The sequence below is a fragment of the Neomonachus schauinslandi genome, chromosome 6 (genome assembly GCF_002201575.2).
Source record: "Neomonachus schauinslandi chromosome 6, ASM220157v2, whole genome shotgun sequence".
In the NCBI taxonomy this organism is placed as follows: domain Eukaryota; kingdom Metazoa; phylum Chordata; class Mammalia; order Carnivora; family Phocidae; genus Neomonachus; species Neomonachus schauinslandi.
In genome coordinates, this window is record NC_058408.1 from 145,710,284 (window position 1) to 145,727,335 (window position 17,052).

At 42.2% G+C, this 17,052-nt stretch overlaps 1 protein-coding gene across 1 annotated transcript; it reads left to right on the forward strand.

Annotated features, from left to right (window-relative positions):
• The first annotated feature begins 6,380 nt into the window (after positions 1 to 6,380).
• Positions 6,381 to 15,996, forward strand: PSTK (phosphoseryl-tRNA kinase). The gene is made up of 6 exons (XM_021703810.2): positions 6,381 to 6,735; positions 8,741 to 9,032; positions 9,275 to 9,473; positions 12,236 to 12,311; positions 12,807 to 12,900; positions 15,623 to 15,996. Exons 1-6 carry the CDS (start codon positions 6,520 to 6,522, stop codon positions 15,820 to 15,822), a joined length of 1,077 nt encoding a protein of 358 aa, XP_021559485.2. The 5' UTR covers positions 6,381 to 6,519; the 3' UTR covers positions 15,823 to 15,996.
• Positions 15,997 to 17,052: the final 1,056 nt, after the last annotated feature.

The following is a 17,052-nucleotide window of genomic DNA, read 5'->3' on the forward strand; positions in this document are numbered from 1 at the left end:
TGGAACTTTCTAGTTGCCCCTCAGGAGAGGAGCGTAACTGGTGCCTCCCGACCACCTCCAACCACCCTTTTCCTGGAAAGGCTTGTGCAGATGAGTTTCTCATCTTTTGAAAGAAAAAAGGAAATTAGATCACAGGTAAGTTCCAGAGTCCTTAAATGTAAAGGTTCTTGGACTTTTACGAAGATTTTCAGTCCTCCAGATTCATTCTAGGTCGTCTACATCAGTATTTCTATTCTATATATCCTGCTTCCTGCGGTCATAAATTTTCGTTCATTAACATTTTGGGGAGTCCAAAGGAAAATACGCTTTTCTTCAAAAACACCAATCTTCAATTTAAGGAGGGAGATCAATGTTTTCAACGGAGTCTTCTGTTTTCAAGCACTAACTTTCATCCAAACAATTCCTGGAGTTTCTTAACTGTCATAAGCCTTCATTCTCATAACCTCCATTCCATCCTCTGCACTGTCCTCTGCCCCTTCTAGTGCTTGATGTCCTCGTCACCCTTACTGGTTAGCATGACATAGAAAGCCCTTTGTACTGTGACTCTTGCCTGCCTCTTTCTACATACTGCCTCCCCACCTTGCACTATTTTCCCCTCTACGTGGAATGCCCCTTTTGTGAGCAGGTAGGGAATATCCTGTTTATCATTCAAAAGCAAGCTGATATCCCCTTTCCCATAGAATTAAGCTAATTCCTCTGTACTATACTTGCCCTTTTTAATTATGTCAGAAAAACCAGGGATGGATGGTAAAAACAGATTTTATTTAGAACTATTGCAATATTCTGCACATGTTGTCACACATTATTGCTGGGAGAATGAAGTGCTGTCATTACAACTCCCCTGGGAGGAGTCAACTGGAAGCTTGCATCTGGTCTCCCCTGGATTCTGTCCTATGTGCCTTTGCTTTTCTAGTTTTAATCTGCATCCTTTCATGTTTAAGAATCTGTTGTAAGGCACAAAGAGCAACAAGATATGGTTATATCTCATAACCATGAATATAACAGCTTTTCTGAGTCCTCCTAGCAAACCTTGAACCTCAGGGTGATCTTAGGGACCACAACACAGTTGTGGTCATCAGTATATGTCAAGAATTAGTCTTCATTAGTAACAGCATTTAAATTCTAAGTGGGGAGAGTTGTAGAGGTTTTGTGGGGTTTTTTTTTTAAGATTTTATGTACTTATTTTACTTTATTTAAGATTTTATTTATTTTTCAACAGAGAGAGACAGCGAGAGAGGGAACACAAGCAGGGAGAGTGGGAGAGGGAGAAGCAGGCGTCCCGCTGAGCAGGGAGCCCAATGTGGGACTCGATCCCAGGACACTGGGATCATGACCTGAGCCGAAGGCAGACGCTTAACGACTGAGCCACCCAGGCGCCCAGATTTTATGTACTTATTTTAGAGAGCATGAGCCTGGGTTTGGGGGTGGGGGTGGGAGCAGAGGGAGAGGGACAAGCAGACTCTGTGCTCAGCCGGCGTCAGTCCCACGACTCTGAGATCATGACCTGAGCCAAAATCAAGAGTTGGATGCTTAACCGACTGAGCCACCCAGGTGCCCCGATAGAGTTTTATTAGGGGATAGTGTGCATGGCTTTAAAAAAGAACCCCATCCTATTGTTACATGCTTTTCTTGCTTCCCTACCTCTGCCCACCATCACTACCCTAGAGTCTTAGTAAAGAGAATAATTTAAAAATAAAACTAAGGGAAGAGATTTCTTTAAAAATACAAATAGAGGGGGGCACCTGGGTGGCTCAGTCATTAAGCATCTGCCTTCGGCTCAGGTCATGGTCCCGGGGTCCTGGGATCGAGCCCTGCATCGGGCTCCCTGCTCGGCGAGAAGCCTGCTTCTCCCTCCCCCACTCTCCCTGCTTGTGTTCCCTCTCTTGCTGTCTCTCTCTCTGTCAAATAAATAAAATCTTTTTTTTTTTTAAATATTTTATTTATTTATTCATGAGAGACAGAGAGAGAGAGGCAGAGGGAGAAGCAGGCTCCCAAGGAGCAGGGAGCCCGATGCGGGACTCGATCCCAGGACCCTGGGATCATGACCTGAGCCGAAGGCAGACGCTTAACCATCTGAGCCACCCAGGCGCCCAAATAAATAAAATCTTAAAAAAAAATACAAATAGAGGTATTAGGGATGAGGTAGGTAGGAATCACATAACTGTGTCTTGTTGCTGTGTGTACCTTACAACAGATTCTTAAACACTTTCATTTTAAGACCGCTTTATTCCCTTAAATTATTGAAAACTGCAAAGAGATTTTGGTTGTATGTTTTATCTTCATAATTAAAAAAAAAATTAACTTTTTCTGCTTGGATCTACAGTAGTGTACACTAATGTGAATGAATCCAGTAAAAAGATTGAAAAGGTAACCAGCATGAGTAAAATGGTATCTATGGAAAAATCCACTCCAGCTTTAGAATACCTGGCTTAAAATGAACTTTCGTAATGGACCTATTTAATGGGATTGTTTTATCCCACATTCTTGGGAACTCAGCAGTGGCTTCTGGTGAACCATCTCTTCTTTTGGTAAATTTATAATGGAGGAAAGTAGCATCCAAACTAAATAAACCGGAAGATGTATTTTGCTATTTTTTGTTGTTTTTGTGACACTTGCATGTTCTGAAGAAGTAACCTATCAAAAATCCTACATAATATGCTCATAACTCATTTTGAATACTGCATTCTTCCTATAAAAAGTACCCATCTTTATGCAAAATTACAGAATTTGGGGATATGTTTATTAATGTTCCTCCAGGGATATGTTATAATATTGGATTTCAGGATAAGGGGAAACTATAAAATCCTTATACCAGTTTTACCTCTGATAGCTGTACTTTTATATATGATATAACAAGAACAGCCAAGGTAAATTTTCTTAATTGGTAGTTACATTTATCTCCAAATGATGTGGACATTTTACTTTTCTCACTTTCCTCAAATAAACTATGAGCTTTTTTTTTTTTTTTTTTAACAGCAGGAGATGTCTTTATTTATGTGTGGATACCCAGCATTTAACATAGTATCTGGTACACCAGTACCAAACATAGAGTAATTTTCACAGTGTTAAAATAAAGCTCATTTATTAAGATGGTTGAGGAGTTTGTTTTAAACATCTTTATAAGTATTTAAAATATATAACAATCATAGGAAGTAAGGAAATAGTGAGAAAGCTCATTGGAATTGTTTTCTTCCAAGAGAGTTGTTCTGAAAGCTTAAGAAACCAGGACATTGAAATCTGTTCCATCATTGTTACTATGAATCAGAGGTTGCCCCAGATCTTCCTTTATCTTAGCTGAACTGCTTCTTACACCTGTGGTCTTTTCTCAGCCACTTTGGTGGTTCTTAGGCTTAATGAAATCAATGATTATTCTGGGTCTGAGTACCCACTTCCAGTACAGTAAGTCATTTACTCACTTTCACAATACCACATTTACTCACCTCACAATACCAGGGGCAGAGTGGCCTTTGAGAAATCAGAAAACACTACATATTGTAAGATTAGTTCATTGTAAGATTAGTTCAAGGTCTGGTAACATTTCAGTATCTGGCTCACATTTTAGGCTACCTTTGTTAGGTTTTTTTTTTTTTTTAATTTTTTTTTTTTTTTAAGATTTTATTTATTTTTTAACAGCGAGAGACACAGTGAGAGAGGGAACACAAGCAGGGAGAGTGGGAGAGGAAGATGCAGGCTTCCCGCTGAGCAGGGAGCCCGATGTGGGGCTCGATCCCAGGACCCTGAGATCATGACCTGAGCCGAAGGCAGACGCTTAACGACTGAGCCACCCAGGCGCCCCCCTTTGTTAGGTTTTTTAAAAAATCAATAGGAAGATAAGATTGGTGACTTGAAGATGATTCAACTGGAAATGATATTGATAGTATAGAAAAGGAGCCAGTAAGCGCACAAGTTTTACACTGGCCTGAAATTTATAGGAGTTTTTGAAATGGGTATGAACAAATACCTCACTGGAGAGCAAAGAAAGGCAGTTCATTTCAACAGGCCCATGAGGAGGTGGCAGCTGAGGGGACATGCACTTACTAAATGTCTACTGGGTTATGGAATAACATGTTTTAGTTAATTATTTCAGTAAAGAAAAGTGAGAGTTTGGAGAGGTTGTGAATGCCATGCTTGCAACGCCATGTTTGGGTTAAGGTAAAGCAGGTCAAGATATTTTTTTTAAAGATTTATTTATTTATTTGAGAGGGGGGAGGGGCAGAGGGAGAGAGAAAATCTTCAAGCACACTCCCCGCTGAGCGAGGAGCCCAGTGGGGCTCAATCCCACAACGCTGAGATCATGACCTGAGCCGAAAGCAAGTCTGACACTTAACACACTGAGCCACCCAGGCGCCCCAGGTCAAGGTATTTTTAAAAATCTGACTAGAAAGGGCTTAGCTCTAGGAATTAGTAAAGAAAAAAGAAATTGGCAAAAGAGGTGAGGAGTGAGGTTTTAACTACCATTGCTGTGATTAAGGAAATCTGGGCTTTGGCAGGCTAGATTGTTAGCAGTTTCTGTTAGCAACTGAAGAACTTGAGTGCTGAGTTGGCAGAAAACAGTGTTAACCAGAGGAGGAAACCTGCTTCAGAAGATACTGGGGATGTCAGAAGGTGGAATCTCAGGTTTTCTAAGTGCCCTTTTGAAGACTTCACTCATTATACAGATCAGGAAACTTAAACCCAAAGGAGTCAACACATTGCTCTTTGTGTTCACTTGCTCTCAGATGACTATAGTTCCTCTTAAGGACATTTAACATTTTTGGAACAGGCAGCTGAGTCAAAGTGAATCGAAAGCTCTTGTGAGAAGAAACAAGTGAACAGCCTCCAACATGGGACAATTAGCTGAGGCAAAAATTGGAATTGGGTGCTGAGCACCTCCTACGATCTATGTGGTAGTCAAAGCAAAGGTCCCGTGCAATGCGTAGGGCTCTGAGAGGCAGAACTGACAGAACTAGGAAGGTGAGGTCTGTCAAGCAGTCTCTCCCCAAGTTCAAAGCAGAGTGACAGTTCCAGTATGGTTACTGACCAGCCTCCTTGTTTCTGAGGATAAGAAGGGACAGAATGAGGACAATTGAGCTGCACTTAGTTACAGTGCCATGTGACAATCTAAGAGCGATTTAAATCAAGTTTAACATCCTAAATAGGAGTGACCTGTGCCCCTTCAAATTATGTTTGTATGTGAGGTAAAATGGGCCACAAATGTCTCTTGAGGATGAGGTTCCCATCTGTTGCCCCCTGTAACTACTGCAATGACACCAAAGATTAGATCAGTCTGAATATGGGTACTAGAATCTAACAGCAATGAAAGTTTCCCTCCCCAAAGTTCTTGGTCTACTCAGCTTTTTCCTTAAATAACTGAGGTTGGAGGCAAAGGAGGTAGAGACACACAGTGTCAGTAAGCAAGGCTTTTAAGTTCCAAACAGCTACCGGTTCAGGCTCAATAAATGAACTAGATTTCTGCCCAAAATTCTGTATCTTCATTGCTGACGCCATTCGAGCTTTGGGCACTCTGACTCAGCAACCACCCCTAAATTCCCTTTCAGCTGGGGACCTTGGGCTTGCTGCCCCATTGGCATGATAACATACCTTTCTCGTTCTTGCACTGGACCAATGACTAAATGTCATGAAATGAAGAGTATGCTTAACTCATGGCTCACCTTCAAGAGAAAATGTGTACATGCTCTGTAGTTAAATTATATCAGATTTAACGTTGCGCTACTGATTGTATTTTGCCCCCTTTTATTGATTCTAACCTCATTTGCACACATTTTGAACACACCACTTTATGACTAAGAAGTAATCCCCTTTAAGGTGAAAGTTAGAATCTGAATTCAACTTCTCCATATCACAACCCCATAGAAGGAATTTTATACCTCCCCACAGCCTAGTATTTCTTTTTTAACACTAAAATACCTACTGTCCTCTGCATGAATACATTGGAACGGAGGTCTAGGGATGTTCCTATCCTGCCTCCACTTCCTCACACTTGCTGCAGCTCAGGGCGCAGTACCTAATATTTACTTTGCCCTCCACCTGTCACATTTAGGAGGGGCAACGGAGCTCGGGCGTCGGACTGTCAACTTCGCCATATATTCTAACAGCAATTGACCTTTCAAAGACTGCTGGGGGAAGACGCTCAAAGTCTGTTCTGGGATTTTCCAAGGACCTCGCCTTAACGAGGTGCAATTCCCAGTGGCTTGCAAGTTTCCAGCAGGGAGGATAAATCTGACCACCTAAGTCCAACTCTCTGACCCTTTGGGAAACGTCCAGGAGTTAGGAAACGCATCGCCGTGGTCTCTCCAGCCTAGAGGACTCGCCCCACAAAGAGCTCGGCACCAGCGGTTCCGGTGACCACGGGGAGATCTCGGAGACCGCCGGACCGCGCACCGTGTCGGGATTGGAAGACGCGCCCGTCGTTCCCTTCCGGCCCCAGGCGGCGCAGCAGCTGCGGGAGACTGCGCGTGCGCGCTGGGCGGACAGTTCCGGAGACGGCGTTCCCAGCCGCCTTCTGTCTCCGGCGACAGCATGAAGACCGCCGAGGACGCCAGAGGAGCGCGCAGCGAGGGACCGCGGGAGATAGGCCTCTGCCTTCTCTGCGGCCTCCCGGCAGCAGGAAAATCGACCTTGGCGCGGGCCCTCAGCCACCGGCTACGGCAGGAGCGGGGCTGGGCCGTCGGCGTCGTCACCTATGATGACGTCATGCCGGACGCGTTCCTGGAGGAGGCGAGCGCGCGGCCATTGGTCAGTACGGAAGGGGCGGGGCCTGGACCCCTGTCTTGGAAGGAAATGAAGGGGCTCCCACTAAATGCTGGACTACACCTAGTGTGGGAGGTGCGTCCCTGACGGAGGGGGAGAGACCGGGATTCGAGAAGAGTGGAGTTGGTTTAATACAGAATATGTTGACTCCATCTTAAAGTAATTCATTGTAGAGATTTATATGTCTATTTGGGGCATGTATGTATTGTATCTTCTGTAGAGTGAGGCTTAAGACAGCTTTAGGTTATGTCAGCGTGTAAGATGGAACCCCCACCCGCCCTGGTCAGGAATGCTCTTGAAAAATCCTTTAGGAAGAATATTCTTAGGAAGGGGCGGAATCTCTTAAAAATTTCAACACAGCCGGTTTAACATCCAGCCATGGGCGAATCTTTGTGGATCTTTAAGTTTATACAATTTGCGAAATTTTTTTAAGTAAAAGGATACAGAATTAAAAATAACAAAATTCCTAGAGTCCCTCCCATGGTAATAGAGAGTGGCTGTACAAATGAAGGGCCTGGCCTCTGAAGCTCACTCTTCGTTGATCTCAGGCTAAATCTTCCTCTGCCAGCATAGAAAAAGATGGTTGTTTCTTAGTTGACCACCAGATGAAGTAATGGGCTTCTGTTTAGTGACCAGCTTGTATGTTCCAAGTACACACTTCCCTTTAAGCCTTCAAATCACACTCAGCACAGCAGGATGCATCCCCGTGGAGAAGCATATGAAAACAGATCTCTCGGGGCAGAGTCATGTCACCCATCTCATTCTCACTCTAGACCAAATCCTCTTTGACATGACAGATTCTGAAAAACTAAAATATATTTGTCGTTTAATACCCTAGTGTAGATGGATGCACCTAAATAACATGCAAGTATGATGTGATTCCACTCTGTAAATATGTATGTACAAATACGGTACATTTGGTGGATGGATACATTTTGGACTGCTCCAGCAAAATTATATATACTTCCTTATTCTTGTTTAATTGTGAGGTAAATGCAGTATCAAGTCCCTGGTAGCACTAGATTTAGTTGGATGATAGTATTTTCACCACTTGAGTGAAAGCTGAAAGTTGTTGATAGGAATCGTTATTTGCTGGGCTTTTTCCTCACTTTTATTATATTTTTTCCACTCCTCCCTACAGACAAAGGCCACGGGATTCACCTAGTCACCATGGGTAGGAAACTCACCTTCTAGGAAGTGATCTTGTTTCCTTTTTAGTAGGTTTAGGTGATGTATTTGTTACATGTGTTGTAATCTCAGTGATGTGGCAGGGCATGGACAGGCGGGAGAGGGATCCTTATCTCGTGTTCCTATGTGTTCTCTCCAGCCTGGACCTCATAACTCTGTCCCTGCTGTCCACAGTGCTTGAGCAGCACAAGATTACCTGTATTCTCAAGTTATTCTCTTCCCTTCAGTCTACCTTCTCGGTCGTTCCCCATCCCATTTCAACCCTGTTGTTAGCCTGAAGTCTTTTCATCTTGACCCAGGCATCTTTCAGCTGATCTTTTCTGTCCACAACTTTTCTCATTTCAAGGGCAAACCAGCATAGGTATATCTAAGCCAGACTATTTTATTTCGGCAGGATATTGATTTTGGCTCCTCATTTCTCCTGGAGGGTAACAGTGGACGGACGATTGATCTAGCGGAGAAATAGAGATGTGCAAACAAATGCCTACACCCTCTGCTAGAGTAGAGACCCGCTATATGCAGAGCAGGATGTCACGTAGGCAAGGGAGGGTATGAGCTGCCCGCTGCGTGGTTGAGTCTGAGGAGACTTCAGAGGACTAACATCAGTGAGTAGGAGTTTCTGGGCAGAGAAAACCATATATACACGGAGATACGGAGGCATGATAGAAGAAGTTGTGCTCAGAGAATTCCAAATGGTTTAGTGCTGTGAGCTGAAATGTCCCTGTACGGCGGGTGGCAATTAATCGTGACCACCCTACTGGCCAGAACCTAATGTAAATTGTAATTCTTCCGTCTTTTGTAGCCATCCCAATGGAAATTGCTTCGACAGGAACTGTTGAAGTACCTAGAATACTTCTTGATGGCTGTCATTAACGGGTGTCAGATGTCTGTCCCACCCAACAGGACTGCAGCCCTGTGGGAGGATTTTATAAGCTGCTTAAAGGATCAAGATCTGATATCTTCTGCTGCGCTGGAGACCCAGTCTTGCTACCTCTTAACGAAGATTGCTGTTTCTAGACCTTTGTTTTTGATTTTAGATGACAACTTTTATTATCAAAGTATGAGATACGAAGTCTACCAACTGGCTCGGAAATGTAATTCAAACATTTTTTTTCTTACACACAGACATTTGTTTGCATATCAAAATCACTACTGTTCTTAGAATTTAATTGGATCGGGAATTTAGTATTGATTTACTTAATTCTCAAAGCTAGATGTTCAGCATTGCAAATGGTTTTTCCTGCTGCAGCCGGGATAATTTGTCTAATTTGTTTATGTCACATTTTGGAAAAAAACAGTGCACCAGTAATTCTGTGGTTTAATGTTATGTTTTCAGATTCATTAGGCTTTTGCCAGCTCTTTTTAGATTGTTCTCTCGAGACCTGTTTACAGAGGAATGGCCAGAGATGCCGGCCACTGCCTGCCGAGACCATTCACCTGATGGCAAGAAAGATAGAGAAGCCCAACCCTGGGAAAAATACTTGGGAACACAACAGCCTCACAATTCAGAGTACCCCGTGCTCTTCTGAGGCCAGGTATCCCACGCGAAGCCGACCTTCACCGGGTACCTCCCTGAGCCGGGCACAGTGCTCCTTGCTTGACTCATGTCCACTTGGTTAATCCTTACACAAGCCTTAGAGAGAGATTGTTACCTTCCCTTCACGGAGAAGAGGCAACCGAGTGAGAAAGTTTGTTTGCCCAGAGCCCTCGAGCTTGTGGCAGCGGAGATGTGTGCGTGCAAATGTGTACTCTCGTTAAGACTGTGTTGTCGCAAGAGATCCGCACAGGGAATGCAGAGTAGGGTGCATCTTTGAAACTCTTGCTAAAGTAACACAGTCTAAAGAGGTTGCCCAGTAATTTTCTTCTAGAAAGAAAAAGGGTGGAAGTGGCCGAGTCGGAATTTTGCCTTCAACCTCCCTATTGTTACACCGCTGCGTGTGTGTGAGGCTTGGGGGCTGTGGTGCTAATGCTTCCGTTCATGATCTGTGTCTCGAGAGTTCTGCAGCAGCACATTTGTAATGGAATTTTCACGGATGATGGAAATGTCCTCTGTACTGTCCAGTGTAGTGGCTGCTGGCCACGTGACTGTTGAGCTCTTGAAACAGCCAGCGCCTCTGATGGCCCGAATTTTAAATTTTATTTTAATTGCTTTAAACTTAAATAGCCTCCTGTGGCTAGTGGTTATTGTATCATAGCAGAGTTCTAGAGCTCTATTGCCTACATTTCCTCAGCCCCTGCCTAGCTGTTGTCCACAGGGGGTCAGGAGTTTTTATTTTTTTATTTTTTTTTAAAGACTTGAGAGAGAGAGAAAGAGCATGAGTGGTGGGAGCAGCAGGCGGAGGGAGAGGGAGAAGCAGACTCCCCACTGAGCAAGGGGCTCAACGTGGGGCTCGATCCCAGGACCCTGGGATCGTGACCTGAGCAGAAGGCAGACGCTTAACGACTGAGCTACCCAGGCACCCTGGATCAGCAATTTTTAAAACGCTAATTTTTAAAATTTATTCCTCAAAATGTTTGGTTCCCAAGATACAGTTTTCCATGCATTTCATAATATATACTTGAATATACTAAAAAAAAAAAATGGATTTAAGAGACTGTTGTTTATAGGGTTTATGAAATGAGCTACTGCTGAGGTTTCTAATTTTAACTTTTAATATCCTGAAATTTTGAGCAGGCCCATAACCAGCTGATTGCTACTCATTCTGGAATACTTAAAATTTTTTCCTTTGGAAGTTGAATGGCTGGTTGAGGCATCAAGATATCTATCCCGTGAGATTGGCCTAATGTTATCAATGCTTTGAGACCAGTGAGGGCCAGTTCTTCCTAAAAGCAAGGAAGAGTGTGAGTTTCTCCCATGCTGTTGCCAACACAGCATAATCTGTTTTGTCTTGGGTCTTCAGAACCTGGCCGCCTGTTCTCACAGGTCCCGAATAGTTACAGCATCAGTGAAGGGGTTGTTTGAACCCTGGTGGCCCTGTATTGGAAGTTGAAAGATGATCTGACAAATGTACCTTCTCCAGGCTTCCATGAGATACTACTATGTAACCACCATTACGGCTAATAGTGTTACTACTCAGAGCAACAGCAGATACTATGTATCGGGCATGTTCTGAACACGTCATATGTTTAATCTCATTCAATCCTCACAAACAACTCTTGAGGATAAATAGATTATCCCCATTTTATAGATGTGGTAACTGGCCCAGGTAAGTAAGGTAACACATCCAGGTAGTAAGTGGCAGACCCAAGGTTTGGACCCAGTGCAGTCTCACTCACTCCAGAACCTGGCTCTTTCCAGCATGAGAAAGATCATCTTGAGGTTGAAATTTAACTCACACTGGCCTAAATTGCTTCAGTGCCACGCTCTGCACTCTGAGTAGAATTTAAACTCCTCACCATAAATTACGTGTTCTAACCCAGTTAACTTTGCAACCTCATATCCTACTACTTTCCCCCGTTGCTGCTTGTCAACCAAACTGGCCTTTGTTCCATGAACAGGAGGAGCTTTTTCTTGCCTCAGGGCCTTTGTACTTGCTGTCCCCTCTACCCTCCCCACTTATTTATGCTTGATTGACTTTCCTGACCATCCTAACTAATGTGAGGAGTGTTCATTGGACTAAGCAGTTACTCTCTTAACACCATCACTTTGTTTATGGTCTTTACTCAAACACTTGTCACTATCTAAAATTATAATTTTTTGCTTAATTATTGAGACAGACAATGGAATCATTACCAGGCTTAGAGAGGATAGGGATTTCGCTGTACCCGCCCCCCCCCAGCTTAGCACATAGTCTCACATACATGGTTGTATATTTTTTCATATAAGAAGATACTCAATAAAATCTTGTTAAATGAATGAATTCTGCCTCAACACTCCGTGGCCCCTTGACCAGTGAATAACTTCGCTAACCTACATCCAGTAAACAAGCAGAAGCCAGAAAGTACAGACCAAGTATCCTTCTTTAGAGAATAAAATAGAGCTGTAGTAGCCTAAAGTTTAGCCCTTAATGAGGGACAAGAGAGGATGTCTTTTGAAAGCTTATTGAAATGTTTTAGGAAATTAATATTTTTTAAATAAGGGGATTCTTTTGCCTTATAATTTGTTTTGGGCTTCTACTTTTAGATTTTGCAAGTAGAAAGTAGCTTCCAAATCATTTCGCGTTTCCCCTTTGGCTTAGGATCTTGGGGTTATAGCACATTTATTCCTCTAGAATTCAATTTAGTATTCATAAACACCAGTTCTTTTAAAAAAAGATGTTTGATATAAGGATTTATTTTATCTCCCCTTCTCTCATAGCCTGAAGTTGACTGATTTATTGCTTACTGCTTTGGAAAATCCAGTAAAATATATTGAGGACAATGTGGAACAAAAGGTAAATCTTCCAGTATAGATTTAGTATACGTGGGAAGGCACCGCTTTCTGAAGGAATGAATGTCTTTTTGAGCTGAGTGTAAACTCTGAGTAAAATGTGGAAAATGCTGTCACTGCCGTGGCGTCCCGGCAGCTCTCAGCTTCTGACTCCTGGCTGTGGTGGTGCGTCAGCTGGTCGGAGCCAGTTGTCAAACTCTCAGAAATGTTGGAGCCTGTCACCATTATATTGGCGTTGGTAACTTGAAACGGGCAAGGACAGGAATACGTGCACCAGAGACATTGACAAACACTGGAAACAGGTTGTGTTGCTCTTGTTTCTGGAGAGCCTGTTATTAGACATTTACCAGCAGCCGCTATCTAGATGGGACCCATCTTCTAGGGAAGGACAACCGGAACAGAAAAGCCATCTTCACTTTCCTTTTCGTCTTATCAAATACGCGTCACACTTTAGCCATCCTTTTCTAAAACTTCCAATAACGATGTCTGTGTTACATAGGAATCAGACAGAATTATTTGTTCAACTAACGTTCTGCATCAAGCTGACCAGACGCTCCGAAGGATTGTCTCTCAGACGATGAAGGAAGCAAAAGGTATGTTGGGTAGTTGAATGGGGTTTAGTTGATACGACTTTGCTGCTATTCCTGTCTCCTTGACACTTTGGGTAGTTTATTAGCTTTCAGTCCTAACATTTACATCATGTTTTCAGTTTCAGTATGCAACTTGGTTATATAAAAACTAAAAATTCTACCCCTAGAACAGGGTATTCATCCATCCAATACATTTTTATTGAGTGGTGACTCTGATACTAGGCTTTATTCTAGATACCGGGGCATCAGAAGGGAGCAGAATGTTATACTGAGCAGACAGACAGACAGACAAGCACATGAGTATCTGCTGGTGCCCTGAAGAAAAATAAAATAGGGAAAGGCAATGTAGAGTGATGGGAGAGCTTCTTTTTAAAGGGTAGTCTGGAAGGCTTCTCAGCGATGACATTTAAGCCGAGATATGAATGAACAGAAAGAGCAAACATGCAGTCATCTGATAGTAGATCGTTCCAGGCAGTGGCCACAAATGCAGAAGCCCAGAGGTGAAGTTGTCTGGTAGGTTCTAGAGCAGAAAAGTGGCAATTAAGTCGGGTGAAGTAAGGAACGGGGAGAGGTGGTCAGGGGCCACATGTCAAATCGGCAAGCTCAGTGTGTTGTCTGTCTGAACTTGAATGGAGTATGTGCTAGTTCTAGAAAATAACTCCTTCAGATTTTAAATATTGAACTCCTTGCTTTATTTAAATTTTGATTTAAAAACTATCGTTAGCTTAACATTTCTTGAGCTTTTATGTGCTCAGTGTTGCCAGTCTTTACAGCCCCATGAGGTGAGTGTAGTTTTACAGATAGGGACATGAAGGTTCTGGGAGGATCAAGTAACTGGTGCAAGGCTGAACAGCTACGAGATGCTTGGACAGCCTGGGTTCAGAGTCAAGTCTGACTCCAGTGCGTGCTTTCTTTTAGGCTCCCCACATCACCAGCATTGATCATTAATACCTTTACAAAAGCTTAGAACTGTTGGGAAAGCAAACAGTACACTAACCATATGGTGTTTTTCATACAATCCATAAGCAGATTTTATCTTGTACCCTAGGGTGTAGCCCAGTACACGAACACATGCGTGTGTAGCAATAAGTTTCACAAAACCCTCACATGTGTAGTGGGCTCTACTATGTTCTGTTTGATTTCATTTTAGAAAAACGCTGCTTGTAACTTATATCTCACCGGTAGGTTACAGTCCAAAGTTTGAAAACCAAAGGCCTGGAACAAACAGCATAATTAGAATAGAGAAAGATAGTTGTAGGAGTTCTCTCTCAACCATTTGCCTTTCTTGCCTTCTATATAAAATGAAGAGAAGGGGCGAAGGGGGAATAGGATTATGCCCAAATCCCTCTTGACTCATTTCCCACCCATTACAATACACATTTATTTATTTATTTAGGTGAGGGCGGTGCTACTAGCTTCTAGGTCCATACTTAAATGAAATTAGAAATTCATTTCTCCTACCATCAAGAAAGTGAAAAGACAGCCTACATATCAGGAAAGAACACTTGGAGATCATGAGAGACTTGTATCCAAAAGAGGTAAAGGACTGTTACCACTCAGCAATAAAGACAATCCAATTTTAAAAATGGGCAGAGGGTCTGAATAGACATTTCTCCATCTCAATGGCCAAACCATAAGAAAACGCACTTATCAGTAGTCCTCGGGGAAATGCAAACCAAAACCACGAGATCCCACTGCACACCCACTAGGCCAGCCAGAATCAACAAGTGCAAGCGGTGGTGAGGATGTGGAGAAATGCAAACCCTCGTCCACTGCTGCTGGGTATGGTGCAGCTGCTTTGGCAAACAGCCGAGCAGTTCCTCAAACGATTAAACGGAGTTACCAGGGGACTCAGCCATCCCACTCCTACGTATCTGCTCAAGAGAATTGAGAACACATGTTCATATAAATATGTGTACACAAAGATTTGTGTCAGCATTATTCCTAGTAGCCAGGATGAACCTTGAAAACAGTATGCAGAGTGAAAGAAGCCATCGCAAAAAGCTGCATTGCTTGAGTCCCCTCATGTGAAATGCCCAGAAGGGGGAAATCTAGAGCCCTATTAGTACATTAGTGGTTGCTTAGGGATTTAGAGTGGGGTGGAGGCTGGGGTAGGAGGGTGGGAGCTAATGGACGCACATTTCTGAGACGATGAGATGTTCTCAAATGGACTGTGGGGATAGGTGCACGTACCTGCAGGTATACTGAATCGTAGTTTAAATGAATAGAGTGTATGGTGTGCCAGTTTTCTGTAAAGCTGTTTAATAACAAAGCAATTTTGTTTCAGTCCCATTACTCACATGGCTGGTGGCTGCTGAGTTGAGTAGGACAGAACATTTTCATCACTGTAGGAAGTTATAGATTAGACAACTGCTCTAGAGGTTTATCACAGTTTCAAACCAAATTGTCATTTCCTAGTTCTGCTTTTTTGCCTTACTACCTGTTAGTTCAAGAAGATTCTAAATCAACTATCTTGTCAACAACAAAAGTTCTTTTCAGGCTTATCTTTTCTGCTCACGCATTTCATAGCCAGGTATTGAAAAGATTTGTTTGCTATCACATGAATGGGACCTTTGTTTCTGTAGTACACCTACTCGACTGTGATTATTAGCAGAATAATCTGATTGGTTTGTCTGAAGTATTCAAATTCATTTCCTGATGTTATCAGACAGCCCAACTTGATTTAGTTTACACAAATAATTTTGAGAGTATTTTTTCATTTTAGATGAACAAGTGCTTCCTTTCAACTTGAAGCTTCTAGCAGAAGAACTCAACAAGCTCAAAGCCGAGTTTTTGGAGGACCTAAGACATGGAAACAAAAAATACCTGTGCTCTCAACAAACCATCCACATATCAGATGTTATTTCTTTTTTTCATTATAAGAAAGACAACATTGTCCAGAAATATTTTTCAAAGCCGCGTTAAAATTTCTGAACTTCCAATCAAATGTCTGATATTGGTTAAGATTTTGCGAACTAAAACAATTTTGTGTTACTGGACGTTTTCTCGCCCAGTGATGGGAATTGCCAAAGACTTATTTAAAAAAAAGCAACAGGGAGCGCCTGGGTGGCTCAGTTGTTAAGCGTCTGCTTTTGGCTCAGGTGTCCTGGGATCGAGCCCCGCATTGGGCTCCCTGCTCTGCGGGAAGTCTGCTTCTCCCTCTCCCACTCCCCCTTGCTTGTGTTCCCTCTCTTGCTGTCTCTCTGTCAAAAAAATAAATAAAATCTTAAAAAAATAAATAAATAAAAATAAATTAAAAAAAGCAACAGTCCATTCTAAAGATCCATTTGTCATAACAGAAATAACCTCAGTCAGTCACTTGCCAGACATGACATGGATAATTAGGCATCAGAGGCAGGCAGGCAGGCATCATCATTTATGTGCCAAACCCTGAGGGCGGGGATGGTGGGGACAGGGGTCTTATTGAATGGTTCCTAAGGAAAGCAGAAAGACGAGGAAGGAGACAAGATGTGGATGCATGGAGCCGTTTTTGTCTTTAACTCATGTGACCAATCTTCTCATGGGTAAGGCATTCTACAGAGTCAAACCAATGTAGCCATAAAACCTTCTTTTTTTAAATTTATTAACAGTTTACATACTGGAAAATTACTAAAAAATTGGATCCTAGTTTTTAAAGAAGAAAAATCGAGATCAATAGAAAGTGTTATTTTTATTCATGTATTACAAAAGCAAAGCTTCATTCACAATAGGAACTACAGACTAGATATAGTTATTTCAGCATTGAACTGCTCTCTGGAATCCCTAAACAATATAGTGTTTTGCAACCATACTCAAGTTTTATGTTTTGCATACAAAATATGTTCTTTACATCAAAGTACATATTAACAAAAACAAGTTCTAGAAATCATATACCCTCTAAGACTATTTAATGAAAAAGTCCTTAGCAGGGAATTTTTTTTTTTTTTAAATAATACATCCACTTGATAAATATTTTTGTAGAACTTAAAATGAGGTTTATCCAACATTTCTTAAGTAATATTCCCTTTGTCAAACAATTCTGCAGATGAATGGCAAACACTTATTTCTAAAATGAAATAGCACTGGAAAATATTCAAAGTAAAAGTCTAGCCTTTACTTGAATTTCAAGAAGTTGTAGCTACATATTAGTAAAATCTGAAATGAAATTATTCCCTG

What these genes read in the sequence shown, in the direction of transcription:
- PSTK (XM_021703810.2), top strand. Translation starts at nt 6,520, where the DNA reads ATGAAGACCGCCGAGGACGCCAGAGGAGCGCGCAGCGAGGGACCGCGG. An exon ending in CCGTGCTCTTCTGAGGCCAG is followed by an intron (nt 9,474 to 12,235) that starts GTATCCCACGCG and finishes CTTCTCTCATAG; the next exon opens with CCTGAAGTTGACTGATTTAT. An exon ending in AGGACAATGTGGAACAAAAG is followed by an intron (nt 12,312 to 12,806) that starts GTAAATCTTCCA and finishes TGTGTTACATAG; the next exon opens with GAATCAGACAGAATTATTTG.